This window comes from Solanum verrucosum, unplaced genomic scaffold (genome assembly GCF_900185275.1).
Source record: "Solanum verrucosum unplaced genomic scaffold, falcon-dt-bn FXZP01000144.1, whole genome shotgun sequence".
Lineage (NCBI taxonomy): Eukaryota > Viridiplantae > Streptophyta > Magnoliopsida > Solanales > Solanaceae > Solanum > Solanum verrucosum.
In genome coordinates this window covers 37553-64664 of record NW_026020773.1, presented here as the reverse complement: position 1 = coordinate 64664, position 27112 = coordinate 37553, and the positions used below count along the sequence as shown (strand labels likewise).

At 33.2% G+C, this 27112-nt stretch overlaps 3 protein-coding genes across 3 annotated transcripts; all 3 read right to left on the bottom strand.

The window, feature by feature from the left end:
• Positions 1-5743: 5743 nt before the first annotated feature.
• LOC125813016 (adenylylsulfatase HINT3) lies at positions 5744-16673 on the bottom strand. The gene is made up of 7 exons (XM_049492504.1): positions 16372-16673; positions 14602-14657; positions 11753-11810; positions 9173-9239; positions 6148-6203; positions 5951-6004; positions 5744-5878 (listed from the first exon to the last, which is right to left on the bottom strand). Exons 1-7 carry the CDS (start codon positions 16549-16551, stop codon positions 5750-5752), a joined length of 600 nt encoding a protein of 199 aa, XP_049348461.1. The 5' UTR covers positions 16552-16673; the 3' UTR covers positions 5744-5749.
• Positions 16674-17949: 1276 nt separating this feature from the next.
• Positions 17950-20739, bottom strand: LOC125812912 (uncharacterized). The gene is made up of 4 exons (XM_049492382.1): positions 20578-20739; positions 18581-18783; positions 18375-18482; positions 17950-18274 (listed from the first exon to the last, which is right to left on the bottom strand). The coding sequence occupies exons 1-4, from the start codon at positions 20652-20654 to the stop codon at positions 18036-18038; spliced, it is 627 nt and encodes a 208-aa protein (XP_049348339.1). The 5' UTR covers positions 20655-20739; the 3' UTR covers positions 17950-18035.
• A 3945-nt stretch (positions 20740-24684) lies between these two features.
• On the bottom strand, positions 24685-26282 carry LOC125812904 (uncharacterized protein At5g48480). The gene is made up of 2 exons (XM_049492370.1): positions 25902-26282; positions 24685-25121 (listed from the first exon to the last, which is right to left on the bottom strand). Exons 1-2 carry the CDS (start codon positions 26180-26182, stop codon positions 24917-24919), a joined length of 486 nt encoding a protein of 161 aa, XP_049348327.1. The 5' UTR covers positions 26183-26282; the 3' UTR covers positions 24685-24916.
• Between the last annotated feature and the right edge of the window lie 830 nt (positions 26283-27112).

Here is a 27112-nt window from a genome sequence, read left to right as displayed (position 1 = left end):
TATCCATGGGATTAGATAAAGAAGATATCGATATGAGGTTGACGTGGCATATTATTTGAGTATTTTATTTTTAATGCCCGACTTTAAATGCGATCCTTCTAAAAAATTAATAAAAAAACAAACAAAATAAATGAAGGTTTTCTAAAAAATTAATAAAAAAACAAACAAAATAAATGAAGGTTTTGAAATAGACAAATTGTTTCATAATTTTATACGGTAGAATACGACAATAAAAACAGATATACTGTATTTAATGTGAATTAGTTGTAATGAATATCTTGTCTCGTTTAAAAAATAAAAATATAATGCTTGAAATTTGAACTTGAAACTTTAAAGTAAATTTTGAATCCGCCAAATCATTGAATCAACTTTTAGTACTCTATATACACATAACATAAAAGTCTGTTATATATTCCATATAACTTCTTATCGAAGAAGTTCGAAAGAACTCTCTTAACCCTACCTAGATCCGTCCTTACCTGTATAATCGCTAAAAATGAAATTCAAGGAGGATGGGTAAATGCAAATCTTTCTCTACCTTGCATAGATAAAAAAATAAATTGTTTTCAATATATTACCTATTCAAGTAAAATATTTTTAAAAAGATGTATAGGATTCAAAGTTCGAAACTCCATGAACAATATAGTTATAAAGATGACGACAAAGTGATGAAGGCAGTGGTGGATCTAGGATTTTAAAGTTGTGGATGAATCAACACTAAAAGAGCCTTAAACACCCACCAAAGAACCAATGGACCAGTCAGATCATTTGTTCATTGAATGCTCTATGTTAATTTTATACAAATACCTCTTAATTTTTACATAGATATATATTTCTAGACGATGTTAATGGGTGCTCGAGCACCCGACACACTCTATGTGGGTGCGCCCCTGGATGAAGGCGCGGTGTGTTCAATCCTAAGTGGGCCGGGCTGTAGAGCAACCTCGGGCTGGCCATCAGACAATACAAGGGTTGCATGGGTTTAATCTGGGCCGGACCGAGCCCGGCCAAGGAGACACAATAATACATAAATATACATAAAATGAATTGGATTTTAATATAACATATTTTTCAGTCATATGAATCCTTTTCTTTTATTGCGAACGTATCAAAAATGTATTCTTTAATATATAACGCTCCTCATATCAATATTCTTTTATCCTAATAGAGCCAAAACCCAAATGAATAGAAAAGGTTCATATAATCTAGGGATATAATTGTAGGTTAGCCACTATTTTAATTAGGTTACTAATTAATGTGCGTCATAGGAACATCTTAGATAATTGATGTTGGTTATTGTTTAATTAATTTATAATTATACACACTTTAAACTGTATTAAAGTGTAGAATTACAACCTTGTGTATTTCAATAACTGAGTTATAGATTAGATAGCCTTTATTGATATGTAGAATGAAATAAGTAAGAATATTTTATGAAATATTTCGTAAAATTATTTTATCACATATTTTATATAAGATAATAATTCTATTATTACGATAATTGATTGGATAAAATAATTTCGAAATTAATTATATACCAATAAATTAATGCAAAATATTTTGGAAAATCCAAAACTAAATAAATACCAAAATAATTTAAGAGAGAAACCACAAAATTTTCCAATTTAAGACAAAATCATACCCCCTCCATCTCAATAATATTTGTCATATTTACTAAAACTATCTTATTCAAAATACTTATCATAGAAACTAAACTAAAATAAAGTAGTTTTTTCTCTCTTAATTTTAACTTACAAACATTTAATAAGATGTACATGATACAATATTTTAAGAGGATAAAATAATGGGCAAACCACATAAATCCCACTAGTTTAGGTCTTAATTATTAAGATTCTCAATAGTTTCAAATATTACTTCATGTACCATATTTTATGCTTAAGATACATGAGTCTGAATCCATGAGATACATGCAGTATCTGTCGAATTTTAAAATTGAGATACAAAATTTATTTAGTTAAATTAATTGGTTGGAACTGATTTCCTTAATTAGAGGAGTAATTGAGGATTTTCAAAATACATAGATAATTAATTTCATTTTATTATTCTTTGAAATAGTAAATTCATTAATATATATTATTAATATAAGATAAAAACATGTATATCTTGGTAATGCAATTTGATTAATTTCAAATTATTACTCTTAAAATAATAAATTCATTAATTTGATATATCTATATCAATATATGATGTATCCAACAAACTAAACACTTAGATACATGAGTGTCCTGCAAGTACATTCATATGTATCATAGAAGTATCTAGCATTAATTTCATGTATTTGTTATAGGTATCTAGTATTAATTTTATGTATCTATTTATATATAGTACTAATTTGATGTATCAAGTATCAATTGCATATGTTATATCCAAAAACATGTATCTCGAATACATAGTAAGCATATACATCTAATTATGTGTATCTAAATATGGAATATACAAAAAGAAAAAGCATATACATCTAATTATGTGTATTTAAATTTCATACGTTATATCCAAAAACATGTATCTCGAATACATAATAAGCATATACATTTAATTATGTGTATCTAAATATGAAATGTAGTTGAATCACATGAATTTAGGAACAAATCATGACTAAAGAATATCTGTCGTATCATTAATATCATCGTGTTGTTAAAAATCATGTATCCAAAATTTAATGGTGGATACATATACATGGTCAGACACCCCATTACTAAAAATACAACTCAAATCTTAATTAAGATTACTACTTATTGGATACACATGTTTCAAGGGCTATATCAAAGTAATATTGGTACTACCAAATCCATGTCACGGTAACCAAAGAAAGCCTTAGAAGAACACCAACAAACAAAAGCTCTCTACAATACTCCCTCTGATCCTTTTGCGTTGTGGCATAACATAATCAAAACTAAGATCCATTTCTTCCGGAGACAAACAATCAAGACCCACTCTGAATTAAAGTTTTCTCTGTAGCAGTTATTGATTTGATCTAGTTATAAATGAACAATACATAATAATATTTGGGTTCAGGAGAATTTGTCGGCCATGGTGATGATATCTTGAGAAGAAGAGAGTAGATTAGCTATTGTTGGAATGAAATTCCTGAATCATAAAGGAGGAGACATAATTGAGTGATAAATATGGGAGGGGAGAATTAAGAGATAATGGTTGATTTGGAGTGAAAGAGTTAATTAAGCAGATAATTAATCAATCCTAATTTTAAGGTATGTGGGTATCTAATAATCTAATTGTATCTTCAAATAATATATTAATATATGGTATAAAATATTAAAAGTGGTAATATATGTAATTGTTTGAAAGTAAAGATAATATTAGTATATATAGTAGTGATGTATGTCTAATAAGATAGTTTATCCTAAAATAATTAAAATATTTTCTTTGTTATTGCTTTTTTAAGAGGCATATAAATAAATAAAAACACGATAATTATTTTGAGACAAAGGAAGTATTTATTCTTTGTGTGAAGCATTTTTTAATAACTTTTTTTGATTTTTCATCATCTGGTGTCCAAAGTCCACATTGCAACACCAACTTAACCCGAATCAAGCACTACAAGATCCATTTGGACTTTCAGAGTGAGTCCTAATAGAATTTTTTCATATTCATAACTCAAATCTAATAACTCTAGATAAGAATGGACGGTCCAGCGACTTTTGAACTATTACTAGTTAGGCTAATGTCACTTCAAAATGACAGCCAGATGGACATACTCCTAATTATAATTTTATAAAAGAGTGGTACTGGTGAAGAATAATTGGATAATGTTTTTTAATCTTTTCTATAGATTAGATATCTTGATAAGGCTAAGCCTACTTGTCCTTTGAGAGGAGTTGTTGGCTAAATTCATTAGGCTGACCTTTTCTTGTAGGGTTAAGGCTATTACATAGCAAGCCCAAGTCACCTTTTCATGGTCATATTTTAATGTTTTAATTTTTTTTTATATATATAATTATATCTCTTGGATATGATTAATTCAGATTCTGAGAAATAAGTATTATTAGAGAAAAAAGTATTGTCATTTTTAAATCAATATTCAATATTAGTATTGAGATGTATATCTAGTGAGATGATCACCATACTTTCTTAATTTTCAAAATTTGAAACAAGACGAATCAAGACGTCTATTTAAGAATGAGGGAATTTCAAGACTTTCGAAAAGTTTTGTGATCACATTCATCCTACTCTCTCCCATAGGTGATTAGGAGCGGGGCTAGCCTTCTACCTACAATTTAATAGATTCCAATAGTTTTAGGATAAATTCTGTATTTATCTTAATTTGATAACTTTCTTTTTTCTAAATTTTAAATATCTAAACACAAAATCATAGTTCCACTTATATATCAATGATGATGAATTTTGTTTTATGATAAAGTGATTTCTTTTTTGTTTGGTTTAATTATCTGATATTTAAAGTTTATTAACCCAATTAATTCAAATTAATCCAGAATACTTCAACTAAAAATAATTTAATAAAAGCTCCTCCGTAAAAAAAATTCTCTATTACCAAAAGTCAATTTTCAGATCTCTAATTAAAAAAAATTAGTCATACCATAACACTCATTGATTAAATAAAATGATATTTTCACTTTTAATATTTTAGTACAAGATTTTATGGAGATAAGATGGATAGGTTTCTCGTGTGAGAAAAGTTTGTGGATATGATCATACAAAAAGCTTTCATGTGCCAAAAGTAGTATTTTTCACGTTTCAATTTGTGCGACCATATTTAGTTAGACCCACAATTTTAAAATAAAAATAAAAATTGAAACGTAATATGTAATATATAATCTAAAACAAGTTATTAATAAATTTGCTGTTAAAACTTATTTGATTAAAAATAAAAAATAAAAAAATAAAGTTAAATTATAATTATATATAAAAATATTATTCTTTTTGGGACGGACTATCAAATCATTGCTACTTCAATTTAGATTTTTTCTGTGGATACGAATCTATATAATTAAATTATCTAATTTTAATTATTTTAATATAGTTTGAACAGAAAACATTAAATATATTTGTATTGGTTGCTGATTCTAATCAAAACATACATTGACCTTGTCACAAAATAGTAAAGAAAATAAATTTTGTGCCAAAGAAATATCCTTATGGTCAAACCTTGTTATAATAATATTTTACTTTAACAGTCATGTTTTGTGTGAAATCAATCACTTATGTTATATGGTATTAGTATATTTTCTATTGCAAGATATTGCTATGATAGTCAAAAATATCTAAACAAATGATATTATATCATATGTAATCAGAGGTGTCAAGTCGATGATTCAAGCAAAATTTGGACATGATAAATATGATTGAGATAATAAATAAGCAGGGACGATAAAATTACTTACTTAGATGAGTCAAATAGACTAAAGAAAATATTTTTCAAAAATTTCAATGAAAAATTGGAATTTCCACCATACCGAACACACCGAGTCTTATAGATATGAAGAAGAAGAAGAACAAAGATTACTCATATACACTCACTAGAAGTTCACAAGCTAATTTACAACAAAGATTCCCGTATGTTCATGCTTTCACAGTAGTTTACAACAGAGGCAAATTCAAAATCTAGAGTCAGTGAATTGAGAATCAGTGATATTGCATGATATGTACACATGTCTTTTCTTTTTAGCATGTGTATGCATACTTCGACCTGAAGAACGACAGAACATGTCTTAGATCCGCCTCTAGTTTGACAAACATGTGTGCAACGTCCCTAGTTTACAATGAGACTTGATCCATTCCCCTTACTATCTTCAATGTTGTTCGAAATTGACAAGTTTTCTCTAATACCATCTGCAAGTTTCTGAGCCTCATCTGACTTCAGCGGACATCTACTCAAGCTCTGTAAAACAATCAACTTTATCAACTGCTATCAGAACAACCGTAAATGAGGAACGTAAAGGGAAATTAGTACCTCAGAAGTCCAGAGGCAATCGCTTGCTTTACGAGGAATTATATGAATATGGGTCTGAATTTGCCATGAAAAAACAAATCATCACAAGTATAAGCATTCTTAAGTAGAATACTAGCTATTAGAGCAAAAGCACACAAAAGAAGCTGTTTGGATCAATAATAGTATCAAACTATTGCTTGCAAGTTTTGGGATCATACGTGATATATAACCTGGCCAGCTGCTGCCCCGTTGTTAACTAACAAGTTGAATGAATCTGCACATTTTAAACCTTCGTGAGTAAAATCAGACCGTAATTTTACATCAAAATTGGGGGAGAGGTGAGGGGAGAGAACAAAACATAGTTGGCATCATTTGGATGCCTACTAAAAGCGCAAAACAGCTCTAAGGCCTAGCCTATTGGGGCTTTAAACGCAAAGTGTAAACAAATAGTGGGCTATGAAGAAAGGTGTAAATGGAGAAAAAAAATACAAATATGTATGTGTGGTCCAAGACTAATAACTATACGCATGGATAACAAATATATGGACAAAGAAATTGAAAAAAATTGCAATATAGTAAATATCAATGATTTAGTATCGCCTCTTCATTACGCTCATTGGCAAGACAAAGTATGTCTTAGAGTCTTGACGACAACATTCAAGCACATGCTAAGCAAGGCGAAGCACTCAACATGTTTTGCACCTTACTTCAGGGTTCAAACGGACCTTTGACAACACTGATTACTGTTGCCGTCCTTATTCATTTAATGATAAGTGAAGTTCCTGCCTCCTGGTGACTACAATGTAACCTTGGAATTACCTGCAGCAAAGTTCTGCAGAATGTACCCCCACACCAACTGATTATAAAACTACACTTCAAAGTACCTACATTAGGAAATTCAACATCTCCGTATTCTAATTTTTCCACTATTCCTTTTGACCCTCTTTCGGGTTTTCCACCCCTAAAGGTTAGTTTGGTAACTATAGCTTTTGTTGACCTTTGTTTGTCTCAAAAATTAGAATGCGGAAGTAGAAACAGAAAGCAGACATAAAGGATATTGGAGATATGGGTTACAGTTTAATTAGGCTAAACACTGACTAATAGAAGGTTTCTTGCTTTAAAAAAAGTTAACATCAAAATCTCTTAAACGTATTTGATATCCTGAGTTACTGACCAAGTGACCATTCTCAATAAGGTTCTAAGAGACACATTATAGTAAAGTACAACTGTGACAGATTGAATCTTAGTAAGTGGGAATTCAAACAAATCAAATTCAAGAAGAAACCAAGGAACTAGATAATTCGTAGAATTTTTGGGACCAAAGAAAAGCATGTTTTTTTTAATCTTTTCCTCTGAGTTCTTTGAATCCTCTCCTATTTTCCTTTCATTTCTTCCTCTCAAGATACTGAAGGGATCTTCTCCGATAAAGTCACAACATGTGTTTGATAAAAGCTTAGTGAAATACATATACAGCGCACTAAAGTTGGCAACAATTTTCACTTGAATACCTCAAATGAGGCTTGTACCTATTAGATACTTCAGCTTCAGTTAATGTGTACCTATTAAACCATCCATGACCAGTCAGTAGAAAAAAACACAATGTTTGAACTTCACGCACAAGGGCAAGGCAAAAGTAGCGAATCAGACAACGCCACCCAACTTTTGGTCTGAAAAAGGCTTTTGACAACACAAAAGAACTATACTATACTATTATGTTTATTCAGAACGCCCACAGTCATAGACCCCTATGAGGTCTTCCTGGAGAATCTTTTTGCCATCAATTTGGCCATCAAAGTGCAGTGATGGATTTAAACACAAAAATCCAATTTTTCAAATTTGTTTTTTATTTGGTGCAGCATCAAAAAGTTCTCTTGAAGGTTATCAACTGAAAGTTTTATTGAAAACCATCATATCTTTGGAGTCCTCTGTTTCCAATTACCCGCCCTCCCAATTCAGTGACTGTCTGACTGACATAGTGCTTAGCCATTAAATTATATTTGGTATGGTTTGACAGTTCGAATTAAAAAGTATAAGCTTTTGCAATTTGAAAATTGGTGCATATGGCAGCGGTGGGAGAGAAGATGAAGAGGAATTGTGGATATAATGGTGTGGTGGGAAGAGAAGCTGAAGGAAAGTGGTAGATACATGGTGGAGGTGATGACGGTGAGAGGGAATAGAGTGGTGGAGGTGGTGGCAGGGAGAGGGAATATGTTGGATATGGTGGTGTAGGTAGCTAGTAGAGAGAATGAGGAATGACAAATGCTGGAACAATTCACGTGCTGTACTACGATTAAGATTCACCTTATGTGCAATATCAGCAAGTTGTGTCTAATAGGCACAATTTGTGGAAGCAATGGTTATGGAAGCAGAGGAGAGAAGGCATTCACAAAGTGCTAGGGACAAGCTTTAGTTGAGGTATCCAAGTGAAACTTGTCACCAAGTTTGTGGAGACACATATTTGTTTCACCTAAAAGCTTTAGGTTAGCCATCTGTCCTCCACCAAGGTGACAGTTAGACTATGGAGGGGAAGTTAACTTAACACTACCTCTGACATTGCTTAGTGCCGAAGCACAAATCCAGTGTTGTTTGTGCCACAACCAGTACAATTCCTACCCCTAACCATTTCAATCATCTAAGTACTATTTTCTGCAAGACAGCCAAAAATAGGTGAATTGATACATGTCTTCCACACTTTAAGGCTTACGAATTTTCTGTAAAGTTACTTGATGCTTAATTATTGATGTCGACAATCCGTAGCTGGGGGATTACCCAACAGGAAGAAAATCAATTTTCATGGTGAGCATTTTGTGAATGCCTTCTCTCCTCCGCTTCCACAACCATTACCTTGAGGTTCTCTACTTCTTACACTTATTCAAACTCCAGATATTTTCCCACATAACGCAAAAGGGGAAAAGAGCTTGTATGTTTTGTAATATTGCAGTATTACTCATCAAAAGCATAGAGCTTATACACAAGGGTTCACTATCCTGCTAAATTGCACCATTTTGAAAAAAGAACAGCCCCTGTTTTTAGTAATTGCCTGATTACCATTTAAAACAGCAAAACACAAAGGACTTGATAGGAGATGTCACGAGAACAGAATTACTAGCAACACAAACAATACAGTTAGAGAAACAAACATATGTTCCCCTGAAGGGAATTAAAGAGGAGAAAGAAAAACAATATACATATGGTATCAACCAAAACAATCATGATTTGTCATCAAGAAAAAAATTAACATACCACAACCAGTGGCTTTCATGACTGCACTGCTAATCAAGGGCAATTTTGAACTCATGGCAGCAACAACCTGCAATTAAATGCATAAAAAAAAAATCAGAAAACTTGTAGACTAGAGTCCGTATAATTCTAAGGGATAAAGTAGAATTTTAACTATGTCGTGAAAGCAGGCGAGCAGCTGGGCCGTTTAATTAAAGCAACCCAAAAAGTAATAATATCTTTCATCAGATTATGACAATGTAAAAATCTTATAACAAAAGAACATAACTATGAATGGTTACTTTAGCTAATGACTAAAAGATTTTCAAAGAAAGCAGAAAAATCAGATGCATGCCAATTTTTAGGTATGAAATGGTAAGCACATCCAACTCATCAGGTATACTAATACAATGTGCTGTCTGAAAAAACTCAAATCAACAGTTTGGATGCTACAGATATGTTATTTGAACTATTTTTTTTTTTCATAACAGATGTGAGAAGGAAGAAAAAGGTAACGGTCACGACAGCTAAAACAACAGCTTTTGAGCACTTGTATGAAGAGCTCGAGAACAAAAGCAGGGATATGAAGTTGTAAAGGCTTGCCAGGCAAGAATAGGAGGGTTCACGACCTGGGCCAAGTGAAATGCATCAAGGACGAGAATGGCAAAGTGTTGGTAGAAGAGACGCACATTAGACAGAGGTGACATACATATTTCCATAAATTATTGAACGAAGGGGGGATAAGGATATCGTATTGGGGGAGTTCAAACATTCCAAGAGTCATAGAGATTTTGAGTGTTGTAGGTGAATAAAGGTTGCAGACGTTGTTTGTAAGATCAGAAGAGGATAAGCAACTGGGCCAGACAAAATCCCAGTGGATTTTTTGAAGTACACAGGCAATGCAGGTATAAAGTGGCTGACCGGTTGTTTAATGTTATTTTTAGGACATTCTAAAATGCCAGAAGAATGGAGGTGACGTACAATGGTCCCATTGTACAAGAACAAAGGTGATAGTCACAATTGCAACAATTAGAGAGGTATCAAGCTACTAAGTCATACTATGGAAGTTTGGGAGAGAGTGGTGGAGACAAGGATACGGAGGGGAGTGTACATCTCCGAGAACTAAATCGGATTCATGTCGAGGCAGTCGACTACAGAAATCATTCATCTTGTAAGAAAAATGTTAATGCAGTACAGGAATAGAAGAAAGACCTACACATGGTGTTACCAATAAAAGGCGTACAATGAAGTCCCTAGGGAGGTCCTTTAGAGATGTATGGAGTCTAGAGGCATACCTATGACTTACATTAGGGTTATTAAGGATATGTACGATGAAGCCAAGACTTGAGTTAGAATATTTGGAGGGGACACAAACCACTTTTAGGATGTGATGAGGTGGCACCAGGGATCAGCCCATAGGATGAACGAATTGACGCGACATATTCAAGGGGAGGTGATGTGGTGTATGCTATTCACAGATAACATAGTATTGATTGACAAGACACGTGATGGAATTAATGATAAGCTAGAAGTTTGGAGACAAAACCTAGAGTCTAAAACATTCGTTAAGTAGGACTAAAACAAAGTACCTAGAGTGTAAGTTCAATGATGTAACATGTGAGGCAGAGGTGGATGTAAAGATCGATGCACAAGTCATATCCAAAAGAAGAAGTTTCAAGCAGACAGGGAGATTGATGAGGATGTCACAGATCATATTGAAGCGATGTGGCTGAAAGGATGCTCGCTTCCAGGGTATTGTGTGCTAAGAATGTGTCACCAAAGCTTACCAGTAAGTTCTACAGAGTGATAGCTAGGCCAACTTTGGTGTATGAGGCACAACGTTGGCCAGTCAATTACGCTCACATCCAAAGCTAGCCTCCTCTACACTTCTCCGTACTAGTAGGATCATTTAGTATTCGCATAGCTTCTTATTCTTTGTTGCTCATTTGCTTTGTATCTTTCTATTTGTTGTTATATAATTTTCTCCTTGCTTTGAATTCTTTTTTCTCTCTTCCTTCCTTTTCTCTTCTCTTCTTCTCTTTTGAGCCGGGGGTCTTTCAGAAACAACCTCTCTGCCCCCACAAAGGCAGGGGTAAGGTTTGTGTACATCCTACCCTCCTCAGACCCTACTTGTGGGATCACACTAGGTATGATTGTTGTTGTACTAGGACTTATTAATATACTCGTGAAAGCGCGAAGAAGTCCAGTCAACATGACAAGATGGTTGTATTTCAAACGACTTGTCACATATTAAACATTATTAAGAATGTACTGCTCAATGATGCAGCAGATTGTAGTGGAGCAATGGAAGCATCTCAACATGGACACTGAAGGGGAAAGGATTCGTATCACTTTGGCTCATTCATTGGGCAGGGTACATGATGAAAAATGCCCTTTGAAATCAGTCCATCCAATTATTGTTTTGGCTTCAGATCTTGATCCTGGTTGATTGGTTCTTTGTTAACTCAATGAATCACATCGGTACATGGGCTAAAGGAAAAGAAAGATCAGGGTATGCAGGAGAAAGGGAAGAAGTAACAACAGTCTGCACAATCCAATTAAGCAAAACATTAAGGTATATGACCTTTGAAGAGGGCAACTTACTGATGGCGGAGTTTCTTGCAAAGAAGTAAAATGAGACTTTGGGATGACAAGCGAGTGCCTGCAAAAGTTATGGACATTATTGGACAAGATGTATTAATACAAAAGATAATAAGGCTAATCACATTTTTTCAGCTATACTAATTCGGTAAACTAAGATGAATAACAAACTATGGATTTCAATATATTAGCTCCAGGAACACGAATCTTGCTTCTCAATAGAAGTTCCTTAAATAAGTTGAGTTAGCTATTATTGAAAAATAATATTATTGAATTGTTGTTGTTGTTTACATTATTACATTGAGACCCTATTTATAGACACTACAATACAATCCTTTACCAAGTAGGATATTATTTACTATTCTTATTTCTATTCTTATTCTATTCTAAATAGGATTGTATAAACCTATTCCTATTCTACTAGGATTGTATAAACTTATTCCTATTCTAGTAGGATTGTATAAACCTATTCATATTCTAACACTCCCCCTCAAGCTAGTGCATACAATTCATGTACCTAGCTTGTTACAAATGTAATTAACACGAGGACCGATGAGGAGCTTGGTGAGATATTTGCAAGTTGATCAGTCGACTTCACAAAATTGACAGTCAATCTCAATGTGCTTGTCTTCTCATTAAATACGGGATTTGATGTATAATGTCAGTCAATATCAATGTGCTTGTCTTCTCATTAAATACTGGATTTGATGCATAATGTCAGTCAATCTCAATGTGCTTAATCTTCTCATGAAATACTGAATTTGATGCATAATGCCGATAAAACACTGAGTGATAAAATTTTAGTGTTGAACTTCCCAAACCAAACTTGCAAAGACTGACTCACATAATCGACATACAAGGCTACTAAACCCCCCGAGCAACAAAGTGCTCGAAATCTAGTATAAAGTATGGCTCATGCTGGAATCAATAGATTAGTCGATATTAAACAAGTCACCAAAAAACTGGCCGAAACATGCTCATATGTCGGAGTATTAGATTTGATGGCTAAAAGTGGTCACAATCTAAGAAATAAAATTATATGGGTAGGGTCGGAATGATGTCATGACCCAACTAGAAAATAGAAATTATATAGGATAGTTCGAATTGATGGAACGACCCCATTGAAAAAGAGAAATAATATGGGTAGGGTCAGAATGATGGCACGACTCAGCTGAAAAAGTAAAATAATATGGGTAGGGTCGGAATGATGGCACGACCTTATTGAAAAAGAAAAATTATACGGATAGGGTTGGAATGATGGCACAACCCTATGCAAATCAGATTTAAGGAGTCACCGGAAAGATGAATGAAACTATGCAAATCAAATCTGAGGAGTCACTGAAAAGACACATGATGCTATGCTACTCAGATATGAGAAATAGTTCGGAAAAATCCACGGTACTACACAAATTAAATATGAAAAATAGTCCGGAGAGATATACGGTGCTACGCAAATCAGATATGCAAAAAAAGGTAGTCACCGGAAGGATGACACGGTGCTACACAAATTATATATGAAAAAGGAGTCACTGGAATGATGACACAGTGCTACACAAACTAGATATGAAAAAGTAGTCACCAGAATGATGACACAGTGCTACACAAATTAAATATGAAAAAGCAGTCACCGGAATGATAGCACGGTGCTACACAAATTAGATATAAGAAAGTAGTCACTAGAATGATGCATGGTGACCCAACTTTTGCTAACATAATCATTGGCCAGACGGGCAGCATATATGGGTGCCACCCGCGGGCAGCGGAAGCTCTTTGATTTTCTATCAAGATCGTAGAGGCTCTGATACCATGTGAAACTAGGTCTTGGACCTAACTCACACCCCAAAAGCTAGCTCAAAGGGAGGAGGATTGCCCAAGCCATATAAGGAGTTCACCCATCTCATTAATCACCGATGTGGGACATTTGTCATTCTTTAACACCCCACCTCACGCCCAGTGCTTAACATCTGGTGCGTGGGCAATTTTGATTTTGGGGGCCCCAACATCGGGTGAGACGGGCCCTGCTCTGATACCATGTGAGAAATATTGAAAAATAATATTATTGAATTGCTGTTGTTGTTTACATTATTACATTGAGACCCTATTTATAGACACTACAATACAATCCTTTACCAAGTAGGATACTATTTACTATTCCTATTTCTATTCTTATTCTATTCTAAATAGGATTGTATAAACCTATTCCTATTCTACTAGGATTGTATAAACTTATTCTTATTCTAGTAGGATTGTATAAACCTATTCATATTCTAACAAAGGCTAATCACATTTTTTCAGCTATACTAATTCGGTAAACTAAGATGAATAACAAACTATGGATTTCAATATATTAGCTCCAGGAACACGAATCTTGCTTCTCAATAGAAGTTCCTTAAATAAGTTGAGTTAGCTGTTGTTTGACCCATGTGAATAAATCATCTTTAATTAGGATACATGCAAAACTAGAAATCAGCACACCTATGGTCGAATTTATGTAGTTCAAACTTGGTTGTTGTAAATTCTTCTCTCTTTTTTTCTTTCATATTTGAGCAAAATAGACTGAACTCTTCCATTTATCAGAAAAAAAGAGTAAAATGGTTCACGAATGTGCAACATATTCGCTTTTTGTTCATAGACTGAATGCATAAGGATTTTTCCTTGAATTACTATTCTTTTACTAATTTCATATCACGGTCCCAACGTGGCAGGTCAGATTTTCAGCAAACACACCAAAAAAGACCAACTCAGATGAGATGATGCATATGCTGGGATAAACAGATCTTCCAATGCCAAGATTGTAAGAAATACATTCAAAAGATGCTGAAAAAGATAATGGTCGGAAGAAGATACCTTACCCAAAACACAATGGGTTTGCATCCAAAATGCAGAGGCATACATCATCCTCATAGACCTGCAGTTAAATCAAGCTGCACCAAGAATTACAAAAGTAGCACAAAGCAGAGATATTGTTCCACATCATTTATCCCTTCTATCTCCACCCTTTGAATATTACAGAGTATAGCAAATTTTCACTTCTGGCAAAGAATAATAAACAGAGGAAAATGCAATGTAAAAGGACATGACAGCAATATCTTTGTAGTAAATAGCTTTTTGTTATTACGTCTACCTTCCGAAAACTTGTTTGCAAGTACACAACGTATAACAAGCAAGACTAAGAAGAGCCTGAAACCATTTCAACTCCTTGTTAAGGATATCATGGTATCTGGGCCAGCTTGCACACTCCTGAGCTAACGGGCAGGTTACACGCTCCTCAACTAACCTAAGGGTACCTGATACATAACTGTGTTAGGTGGGAAAAATTCACCTAGTATAACCTCTACTGGAATTCGAATCTTGGTTCCAAGGTCGTTACTCCAACTCTTTGACTGTTAGGTCTCCCACTGGGGTATCCAATTCAATTATTTTTCATGAGTCAATCAGTATCTATCATTGTAATTACTTCTCTCACAAAAAGTCTGCAACTTTTTATCACTGTAAATTCTGTCTCTAAATCAAGCTTTCATTATTACAATCAACAAGTTGGGAGCTAATGAACATATTGTGCTTTGAAATTTTGATATTTATAGTAATACAAGATTTCAAAATCAGAGTTGGTAACTCTCAGAAAGTCTAGCTTGTGAAACTTGGCTTTCTGCCTATCAAGTTATTTCCTTCAAGTGATACCTGCTGCAGTAAAAATTGACCCTTGAGACCAACAAATCCTAAAACTAAAGTAAAAAAATGAGGATTATCCAAGATCATATAAGGAGACAACTTATAACATTATAAAGAAAACAAATATTGGGCTTAGCTTAACCCTTAAAGCTAGCTTATGAAGTGAAAGATTGTCCAAAACCATACAAAGCCACAACAACTCATTCCATCAACCAATGTAGGTTACTCTATCACTTACCCGCACCTAAAGGGTGGATAACTCCAACAACTCTGAAACTTGAAGAAGAGCTTATTCACTAACTAATAAGTTCCACTTTTTCTTATATAAACCTGTTCTTCTTTTTCTCTCAAATAATCGTGGCGTCCGGGCCAACTTGCACATAACTCAACAAATTCCACGAGGTACCTGCTACTTCCCACCAATACAGGTACCGGGTAAACTCTGCTCACCAAGGCTTGTACAGCTTATGTAAACCTGTTCTTTTGGTATCTCATTCTAATTTAGTTAAGACATCCGTCAGTAGAATGCCAAATTTAGAAACAATCATGTTAGTCCTAAATCTAATGTACCTAAAATGAGTGTACTGTACCCAAAAGGGGATCATCATGTACCAGTGTTTGCAGGCCATTCAAATATACTCTTCCTACTCATTAATTTAACATTGTTTGACTAAAGATTCCAAACCCATAAGTTAAATACGAATCACATACCAAAATCACCTCTACCAAACATTCTACTTTCGTAATTGGTGTAGTAGTCATTAACAATTCACAAAACTGAAGGTAGAGTTTGTTTCAAAAACTGTTCTTTTACTCAAAAGGGTTCCATTAAAACAGCTGAAAAACTATAAAATCGACCCATTTCGATTATAGAAACTAATTGAAGACAAATACAAATTGACCCAAGTAAGAAAACCGCTGTTTAACAAATGTGATAATAAGGACTGTACCTTTAAAGCAGGTGCTTCACCTAGAACAATCATACAGAAAACACACCCATTTTCATGATTTTCACCATCGGTGGAGCTGCAATTGAATGCCGACACTTGAGGAGACGAGCAATGAGTACGAAAATGGGAAGAGAGAAGCGAAAGACGACGAAGCGCAGTTGCAGTTGAAGTTGCCTCCATTAAATTAATTTGAAGAGAAAAAACAAGAATATTTGGTAGAAATGGAACTGTATGGTCATTGATTTTTCTCTCAAGTTGGGGGAAAATCGAGGAAGAAGACAAACAAAGGAAGGCCACAAGGGGGGCCTATTAGTGGTTGGTTCCGCCTTATCCACGATTTCTAAGGTTGGTTCCGCTCGTGTTTTGTCATAGATTTTGAAGTTCAAATTGAAAAATATTAAATTTTCAAAATTATATGTTTTGTTATAGATTTTGAAGCAAAAATTGAAAATATTGAGCTTGCGCAAATTGCATGTTTGAAGCTAAAATTGAAAATATTGAGTTTTTGAAATTTTATGTTATGTTTTGCGGTAGATTTTGAAGTTAAAATTAAAAGATATTGAGTTTTTGAAATTGTAATTTTTGTATGGTGATATTATGTTTGGCTATAGTCAAATTTCTCTTATGAAAAGGTTTTGAGGGTGAATGTGAAATTTCTCTCTGAAAATTGATGAAAATATTTGAAGATTGATTTTTAAAATTTGATCAATTTTCATGATCAAATAGATATTTGAAGATAACTTTTTAAAATCTTATACAAATGTTGTAGTCAAATGCTAGCTTAGATTGATTTATTTGTATATAACCAAATTGAACATTTCTAGTGGTTTAAATAATTTTTTTTTTTATTCGAGTACATTCTAGTATTCTTTATCTATTTTTTCAAGCATCAAAAGTCTTTGGATAAAGTTAATACTTTTGCAATAAATGATTAAATCTTTTTTAATAAAATTGCACAAAAATAAAAATAAAATCCTATTTACTCACAACATTGAACATACCAAACAGATGAATTTCATTTATCTTAATTGTCATAATGTCACAAAATGTGCCACCATATTAATACACAACCATAAGAGATTATACAATTTTATTATTTTATTTTCGAGGGACGTCCATTATAGAGCAAAACGATACAAGTTTGGGAAAATTATACCACCACAAACACATATGTACAACAAAAATATCAACACAATACATAGCTTTTAGAAGATCAAACACACACCCTTGCGGGGATTTCGAAAACAAACACAGGTCAATGTTATCTGTCCATAGACCATAAATTACATGGGATATTCCATAAACATCTAAATACAGTAGAATAATAAAATAGCAAAAATTGGATAGAAATAGTAACATATGGATATTTGCAGTCAAGTTAACACAGCATTGATAACAAACAAGACACTCATCAGTACTAAAAACTTGAGTGTAGCTGCTGCAGGTACTTCTTGATTATATGTCACTATTTACAAAGCCATTCCCAAGTAAAGAAAAAAAATATTTACAGTTGTATAGTTGTCATATTTTTTTGGTATTTACCAAATTGAAACTATACAGAGCAAGTAAGCAAGATCTAGTAGTCATTAATCAAGTAACTTCTTTAAAAAGTAGAATCTTGATCTTGAGTTTTTCTTTTTCTTGTTTGCCCATCTTTTGGCTCTCTAACTAAGACTCATTTGTCCAAATGCTGCAGAAATTGGTTGGATTTGTACACTAGAAGTTGCAGCAGCAGTAGCATGAGCAAGAGCAGCCCTACCGAATCTCGATAGTTTAGGCTTTCCATGAACATTCCCTTTGCTAGAATTTCTGACTCTGCCACTTTGTGAAGACGTGACCAGCTTTAAGGGATTCAAGTTTTTTGTACCTTTGACGCCATTTATGTGATGAGCGGACGATGAAACTGCAAAAAAGGAAGGAAAAGAAAACACATGGTTTGTGAGAACACGAAAAATTGAACCTTTTTTTGTCACAAACCATTTTTTCGTAGCAGAAGTATTTACCGGTTCTTGTGTGAGATGAAGTGGTGGTTCGGTGAAGGCGACACTTGAATGAGCCAGGGTGGGTGGCAGGTGCACATAAGCAAATCTTCTTTGATGTTGACAACGAAACTGATAAGAAGAACAAAACACACGCTTCGTGAGAACAAGGAAAATTGAATGTTTCTTATCATAACCCTTTTTTCTACATATGTAGCAGAAGTATTTACCGGTTCTCGGGTGAGCTGAAGTGGTGGCTCGGTGAAGACGACATTTGAATGAGTCAGGGTGGGTTGGGGGTGCACATACACAAAACTTCATTGATGCTGCAGCACTACTAGTAGCTTTAAACTTGCTGATTCTTTCTTTTTTCTTGTTCATCTCTTTAACTAGTAAATGACTTGATTTCAATCCCTTCTCCATCATATTATGACTGTGGATATTTCAAAAGACAGATAACAAATCAACTAAACAACAAAAATGTGATAGATAAAGGCAATTTTCAATAATTCAGTGATTGGAAAAAGACAAATTTATACAAGAAAATGCACCAACAATGTGAAACAGATCAAATTCTTGATGTTTATCATCAAACGTTAAAAATAAAAATAAAAACAAATGGCAGAGCACATTCTCAAGAAGAGGCGAATTCAAGATCTTAAATCACTTGCACTTGAGAATGACACTTCTAGTCTGTTTCAATAAGAATGACACTTCTCAGATGAACTTCTCATTTTGCGCTTAATGACATGCTCTTAAGACATATAGACAAGTCTAATGTACTTCCGGGCATGCGCCTACAGTTCTTTTTCTGTCTTTTAAAGCTTTGTATCAAGTCAAATACCGTCATACATAAAGTGTAACAGAATGAATAGTATTTGGTGACAGTGAATGCAATAACAAGATAAATATACATTCTTAAAAAATATTCAACTTAAATAGTTCAAACATAGATGCTATTCAAATACCATAGCCCCACTTATCACAAAACCAGGTTCTGGAAAAAACAAACAAGGACTAATCATCAAACCTTCGAAATTAAAAAACAAATGGCAATTTTTCAATGACAAAATACAAATTTTCAAGTAGTGGTGAATTCAAAATCTTAAATCAATTGCTCTTATTACCTTCCTTTGTTTCATTTTACACGACACTAGTCCCTTTTTAATTTGTTCCTAAAAGATTGACTACTTCGTGAAAAACTTTTCAGTTTAAACTTCTCATTTTGCGCGTAATGACATTGCTCTTATAGGCATATAAATATCAAATTAAAGAGGACAAGTTTACACTACACTAGTCCCTTTTTTAGTCCCTTAAATGTTTTCTTTCTTTCTTTTAGACTACATGTCAAATCAAATACCGCCATATAAAATGAAATAGAATGAGTAGTACTTTAACACAATTACAATATAAACATACTTCTTTTAAAGGAAAAATTTTCAACTTAAATGTTTCAAACACAAATGCTACTCAAATATTACATCCACCCTTGTCTACAAGGATTACAACTTAAAATAAAAAAGGAGAATAAAAACAAGAAGAAGCAGTGCTATACACCGAAATTTCCAACAATTAAAACAGAGCACAAAGAAGAAGCCAAAAATGAACCAACCAAAACACAAATGCTACTCAAATAGTAGATCCACTCTTATCTTCAAGGAAGAAATGCAATCAATACACAAAAAGACAGATTTTTTTGGGAAAAAAAGAAAACGACTGAACCAACAACATATCTAATATAATTCAACAAGTGAATTTTGTGGAAGGTGGTGTGTACGTAGCCTTACTCCTACCCTAGACCGTGAAGGTAGATACTATTTCCAATAATTATTTGGATTGAAGCGATAACAACAACAACAACAAACCCCGCATATTCCCACAAGTTGATCAAGCGAGGGTGCTCCTACCCTGTGAAGGTAGAGAGGTTGTTTCTCATAATGCTTAGATTGAGCTATAAAAACAAAAGCAACATGACGTGTACATAGTCTAACTCCTACCCTGAACTGTGAAGTTAGAGAGACTATTTTCGAGAATGCTTGAATTGAAGCAACAACAAAGACAACAAACCCCGTGTAATCCCACAAATTGATCAAGTGAGGGTGGTATTTAAGCAGCCTTACCCCTACCCTATGAAGGTAGAGAGGTTGTTTTCGATAACCTATCACACCAAATTTGCCCCCATCAAGAGAACTATTAATAAAACACATAAAGGATAAGAAAATGTTACCAAGATTTTGAAGAGGGTGATGAAGGAGAACGTGGGTCATCGAGAATCGGAATCACAGTGAAATCGAACACTCCCATTTTGCAAATCAGCTTAAACTCATCAAAAACCTCAACACTAATTTTTTTCAAATTAAAAGGAACCCAAATCAGCTTCTTCTTCTCTGCGATTCTGAATACAGAGGGAGATAGGGAGAAGATATATACAACTTAGGAAAACAAATTTTGGTAAGCAAACTAAAAAAGGAAAAATCGTAATTAGCCACAGAAAATGGTAACTCAAGCATATATATATATATATATAAGAAGCCAAAATGAACCGACTAAAACAACACAATTCTAGAACAGAAGGACTGAACCGTCACTGATAACAAGCAATCGCAAAGAAATTTTGAGGAGAATCGGAATCACAGTGAAATTGAACACTCCCATTTTAGCAAATCAACTAATTAAACTCATCAGAAACTTCACCACTTGAAAGCCCTTGAATTAAAAGGAACCCGAAACAGCAGTTTCGTCTCTGCGATTCCGAATACAGAGAGAGAGAGGAGATAAATACATATACACCCAACTTTCCTATCAATTAAAATGGAGCAGAGAAGAAGACAAAATTCTAGAACAGAGTGACTGAACCGTTACTGATCAAGGAGATAAAAGTAGGATGGAACACGTGGGTCGTCATCTACAATCGGAATCACAGTAAAATTGAGCAATCCCATTTCAGCAAATCAACCAATTAAACTCATCAGAAACTTCAACACTTGATTATTATTTGTTAAAATTTTCGAAACCCAAATCAGCTTCGTCTCTACGTTTCTGAATACAGAGACAGAGGTACTGAACCGTCACTGATCAATTTTCCCCATGAAGAAAACTTTAACCAAACAAAATTTAAAGAGAAAATTACCAAGATTTTGAAGAGGATGATGATGGAAAATGTGGGTCGTCATCTACAATAGGAATCACTGTAAAATTAAACACTCCCATTTCAGCAAATCAACCAATAAAACTCATCAAAAACTTCAGCACTTGACTTTTTTCTTCAAATTTTCGAAACCCAAATCAGCAACTTCGTCTCTGCGATTGTAAATTCAGATAAAGAGAGAGATAAATGGGAAGAAAAGGAAGTGTAAAGTATATATTGATCTCAGATAACGCATATTGCATTTTAGGGCGGGCCCATCGGATCTTATGTAACTAACTCTTAGTCACAATCGCATTTCATTTTTGGCTTTTGACAAGGATGGCGGGTATATAATTTTATTACGAAGAATTACGAAGAGTTGTAAATTATAGGACTTCAAGTTCGAATAGGAATGTTTCGATTTTTTTCGTTTCTTTTTTTGGCACCATCGCATTTCATTTTTGGCTTTCGATAAGGATGGTGTGAATAACTTTTATTATGAAGATTGTTCTAGATAGATCATAGATTCTCGATTCAAGTGTATAAAAATTAAATTATCAACATTACAATTATAATGCATATTCAGTACTCAAAAAACAAAAAAATTGAAAATAACCAAAAACATCATATATCTATATATTAAAAAGTGACATATATGAAATTATACCCTCATAATCTTGACATTTTAATAAATGAATCAATAAACAAATTATATTAGTCGAATGAACCTTCTTAATCTTACCTATATTTTACCCTAGTCTCAAATCCCCTGATTAAGGAAATCAGCCTTCACATATCTATAAGCATGAAAATTTTCAAATGTTTAGAGCATTTTCAACATAAATTATAGGGAGGAAAGTTTTAATTATAGTTCTCAAAGACATGAAAAATTTCGAAGATATATCAACCTACCTATTGGATCTGAGCTGATACGTGTTATGTTCATCTAGTATACAAATAAGGATTTTTTTGTTTGATTAGTTGAATAAAATTAGTTTAACAACTTGTCATGTCATCATGATATGTAAGCGCTATTTGAAATTATTTTTTTCATGTAGTAAGTTTATGTGTACAATAAAAACTTGTTGGGTTTAGGGTCTTCTTTTTTCTTTCTATGCGAATAAATAAGAGTCTTATTTATCTCAGCCCATTTTTGCTCATAAGTCCAATATTATGTAGAATATATACAACTTCTTTAGGTCTTATTTTCAGACACACAAGAGGGAAAAATTAAGAGAGACGTTTTAGAGATTGAGAGAAAGAGAGAAATTTCTATTCAGGCAGTCCTCTTTAAACAAAGTTTTCTGCTTCATTAACCGTTGGATCGTATTCAAACTTTAACTGGTAATTTTCAGCATCTAGTTCTTGCATTTCAACGATGGAAATCGGAATGATTATTTGTAGCTTCTGATTTTGAGGTGTGAACAGTAGCTTATTTTTGGGTGAATTGTCTCCTTTAGTCCTCTAGTTTTGGTGCAATTTAGTTTCGTTGTTTGGCATTGTTTTGTGGCCAATTTTGGAGAACAATATTGTAATTCTTGGTGATTATACTTTTGGTCCCATTGTTTTTTAGTCTTCACATCGAAAAATTTTCCACGTAAATCTTTGTGTCTTGCGTGTTGATTGGTTTATTCTTGCCTTCTTATTTTTATTTAGTTGATACACTTATTGTCCATTCTTTGTTGTGCTTGATTTAGTTTGTCCTCTCTTGATTCAAATTAAAAGGGAAAGTTTAGACTTGAATATTATTTCACTGTTATCTTATCGGACATTTTTTATTAGTGTCTTGCCTTACTCAACAAAACTGACTTACATGAAAAGAGACTCGAGAAGTATAGATATTTCATATGAAAATTTTGAATATTTTTAGTCTATTTTAATGTTTTAAAGAGTGGACTCAGTAGTAAATATAAGAATCTTTTACAATATTAATTATTATTCATCTATTATTCCTTAACTAATTATATGTATAAGTGGTTGTTCATTTGTAACTCATCAAGTTAATTAACTAATTTCTTCACGATCAAATTAAATTGCCTATTTTTTTTTCTTTTTCTCTTTTCTTCGAACAAGAGCAGAGTTTCGAAAACCTCTAGTCTAATAACTAATCCTCTAGTTGTTCCACTCAAAGGGATCGGTTGATAGGGTTGATTATAATGTTTCCATTAATTATATATAGATTATTACTTATATATTGTTTAATTTGATGAATTAAAAATATAATTTATTATATTAAAATACTTATTGATAAGGATATTCGCCACAATTATTACGAAAATATAAAAAGGTTCTGAAAAGTAATGATGTTTTTACATATACTAATGCATGCATTAAATCTCCTTACATTATTAATACTTAAAATTTCATGATACTAGTAATATACATCCTGATACACTATAAAATATCTAATTAATAAAAGATATATATCAAACAAAACATTACAACTACACTATACATTATTTTTATTAATGCACCATACCAAACAACACCTAAAATCCTAAATATTTAATTTTCTAACCCACAAGTATGCTCGTAAAGTATCCCCTAAAAAGGCATTTATTCGTATACTTTGTTGGACGCGTGTCCACATAGATGTCATTAAAAAAAATACGTAAAGCATCAATTTGTCACTCTTTTCCTTCACCATTAAACGTTGTTGATGAACAGCCTTCCACCATAAACCCTTTTAAAATCTCACCAATAATATTTCCCATTTATATTGTATTATATTTACTGTTCATATATAATTAGACACGCGTATTAAATAGGGAAAACAATAAATTTAAATTTCACTACATCAGTCTTATTAATTAGGAATAGTTCAAATAAGAGTACAAGACAAGTGGTAGAATAACAGTTTTTGCTAAAATAGTCGAATGTATAAATGTATATTTGAAAGCTAAATATAATACGAAGATTTTAAAAATATGAAATACATCACATGCAGGTTGAATTTGAATGATGTATAAAACCGGGACTCGAAATCATTAGAACATAATGTAAATTATATACCATATGATACATCAAGGATATATTTAGTTATTTACAAAGTTTATCTTATTATTTTAGTAGTATTTGCCTCCAGAAAAGAAGCAAAAATAGCACGCTTCGCATTACTTTATAAATATTGTGGCTAACGAAGCACAGTGACATTTCGATTAGACAAAACAAACAAAGCAAATGATCCAATACGAAGAGCAATAATAATAAGCAGAATTCACCATCTACTAGAAAGGAAGGTGTCAGATTAACTACAGACAAAAGTTCTCACTGTTCAAAATCAACAATGGACATCGATACCCCAAAAAAGTTAACCCCATAACACCAAGCTAGAGTGTTAATATGAAAGTTTCATCATCGGAATACAAAACCGGAATTTAATTGAAAGCAGTAAAAACACAAAAGCAACTGAACAAGAGGTGTTAATGGACTTCAGCAATTACTCGGATTCCTTCACTGGTGTGCAGATCAACCAGACATTGCCATAAGGATCAATCAGCTTTGACCCTATACGAGCACCATCAGCATCACCATCTTCTGCTCTAATCTCAGCGATTGCGCCAGCAGTGATAGCCTTGGCCTCAGCAGAAATAACTTTCTCAGTCTCTAAGCAGAAAACAGATCCAGTTGTAGCAGTTTTCACACTAAACAATAAGAAACAATAGTATCAGCTTGATGTTCAAATGAACGAAACAAAATAAAAATCATCACGCAATAGCAACGTCTCACCCACATACACATGTAAAAAAACAACAATACATAGCAATGCCAAGGCCTTTGTTTCTAAGAAACTTGGAGTAAATTACTTACTATAAAAACATGCGTTTCTTCATATTTTAACAAAGGTAAAACGTTGCAAATACAAGAACATATCAACTCAGATCTGCATTCTGAAACCACAACGGTCGTAACAAACTTAAAACGCAAAGCAAATAGACGTCTATATAGAACAAATAACACTGTCAACATTCAAATAACACATTGAACATCCAGAAGCATGCAAAATTAACTCAGAGACATCTTCTCAAACCGAAAACGCATACAAAATACGGAAAACAGAGCAAAATACACATAAACATCAACCATTAAAAAACAACTCAACAACAGTAAAACAGGACGTTTCTAGTGAGAATATTTTAGGAAGTTAACGAAAGAAAACACTCATTACTTCATATTAAGTTTTTGTAACATACTTTGTGAGAAGCACTCAAAATATTTTCAGTGAGCTCTCTTCAAAATATCTACACCACTTTTTACTTCACAACAGAAGCATTCACAAAAAGGTTTTCCAAGTGTTGTTTAAGAAAATCAATGTATAGATCGTCTACATCACAGATCGGACTATTTTAGAAACAAAAACGAAGAAATCGAGCCAATAACACGCAAAAACAAGTGTAAAAACGCAAAAAATAAGAAATACGTACGGAGCAGTAGAGTCCTCTTCAGTAAGGTCAGAGACAATGAAGAAAAATGAACCAATCTTAAGTTCAACAGAGAGAATGAGCGGTGTCTCCTGCTCGGCCTTCCTCTTAGGGTTGTTCACACGTCCAACCTCCTCAGCACCAAAAGCATTTTTGTAGAACTGAACAGCGTCTTTAGCCTTCGGCGCTTTCACGAACAGCTGCGGCTTCACCGCCGTGAAGACGACGGCAACCTGAGTTGCTTCCTTCTCAGCTACTCCTCCATTATGTGCCTCTTCAGCCATTGTTTCACTGCAAAACCCTAAGAGAGAGAAAACAAAAACGTACAGGAGAAGAAAGCGGAGAAGAAGAACAGAGAGAAAAAGCGAAAATGCCAAATGAATTTTGGATAAAAGTTGGAGAAATGCAGTTGGGTATTTATAGGAAGTGAAGAACCGGAAACGTTTTGTGCGTTTATTGGATAATTTCACATTTAGTCCTTTAACTATTAGTAAAGGTTCGTTTTAGTCATTATAACATTCAATTGAGCACATTCAGCATTTAGTATGAAAAGTGAAATTGTGTTTGTTCTAAACTGGTTTTTTGTGTTTGGAATTTATGTCAAGTTAAATGTAAAAAATTTATCTTTAAATACTGATTTTTAATAAACTAAAATATATTTTCAATTCATTTATAGTATACATATTCGGGGTGGAGGTTCTGAGGGAGAAATTAAGGCGTTCATTTCATTTGATGAGGATTTGAGTCATAATAAAGATTTTAATCCTTGTATAAAATAATGTTTGACAAGTCAAATTCTAAAAATAATAATATCATATTTTAGAATTTGAATCATTTAATTTTTTTTTTCAAAGCGGCAATATTAGATACAATAAATTACAACATTTAAAATTTAAATCGGTAAATTATAATAATTTTCATTTTGAATTATTAAATTGGTTTGATCTTAAGCGTCCCTAAAATAATAAAGAACAAAAGTGGACATTCAAAGTAATTAAAGGTTTATTATTCTTAAATGGATGCCATAAAAAAGGATTTAAATCGAAATTTATAAACATTTGAGGGACTAAAAGCAAGATTTTCTCATAATTTTCCATTGAAACGTTCTGTTCTGTTCAGAGATGGTAACAAAACAAAAGTGAGTAACGACAGCAGCAATAAATCCTCAGTTTTAAGTAGAATTGCGAAATTGCCACTCTTAGTTGCAATTTTAG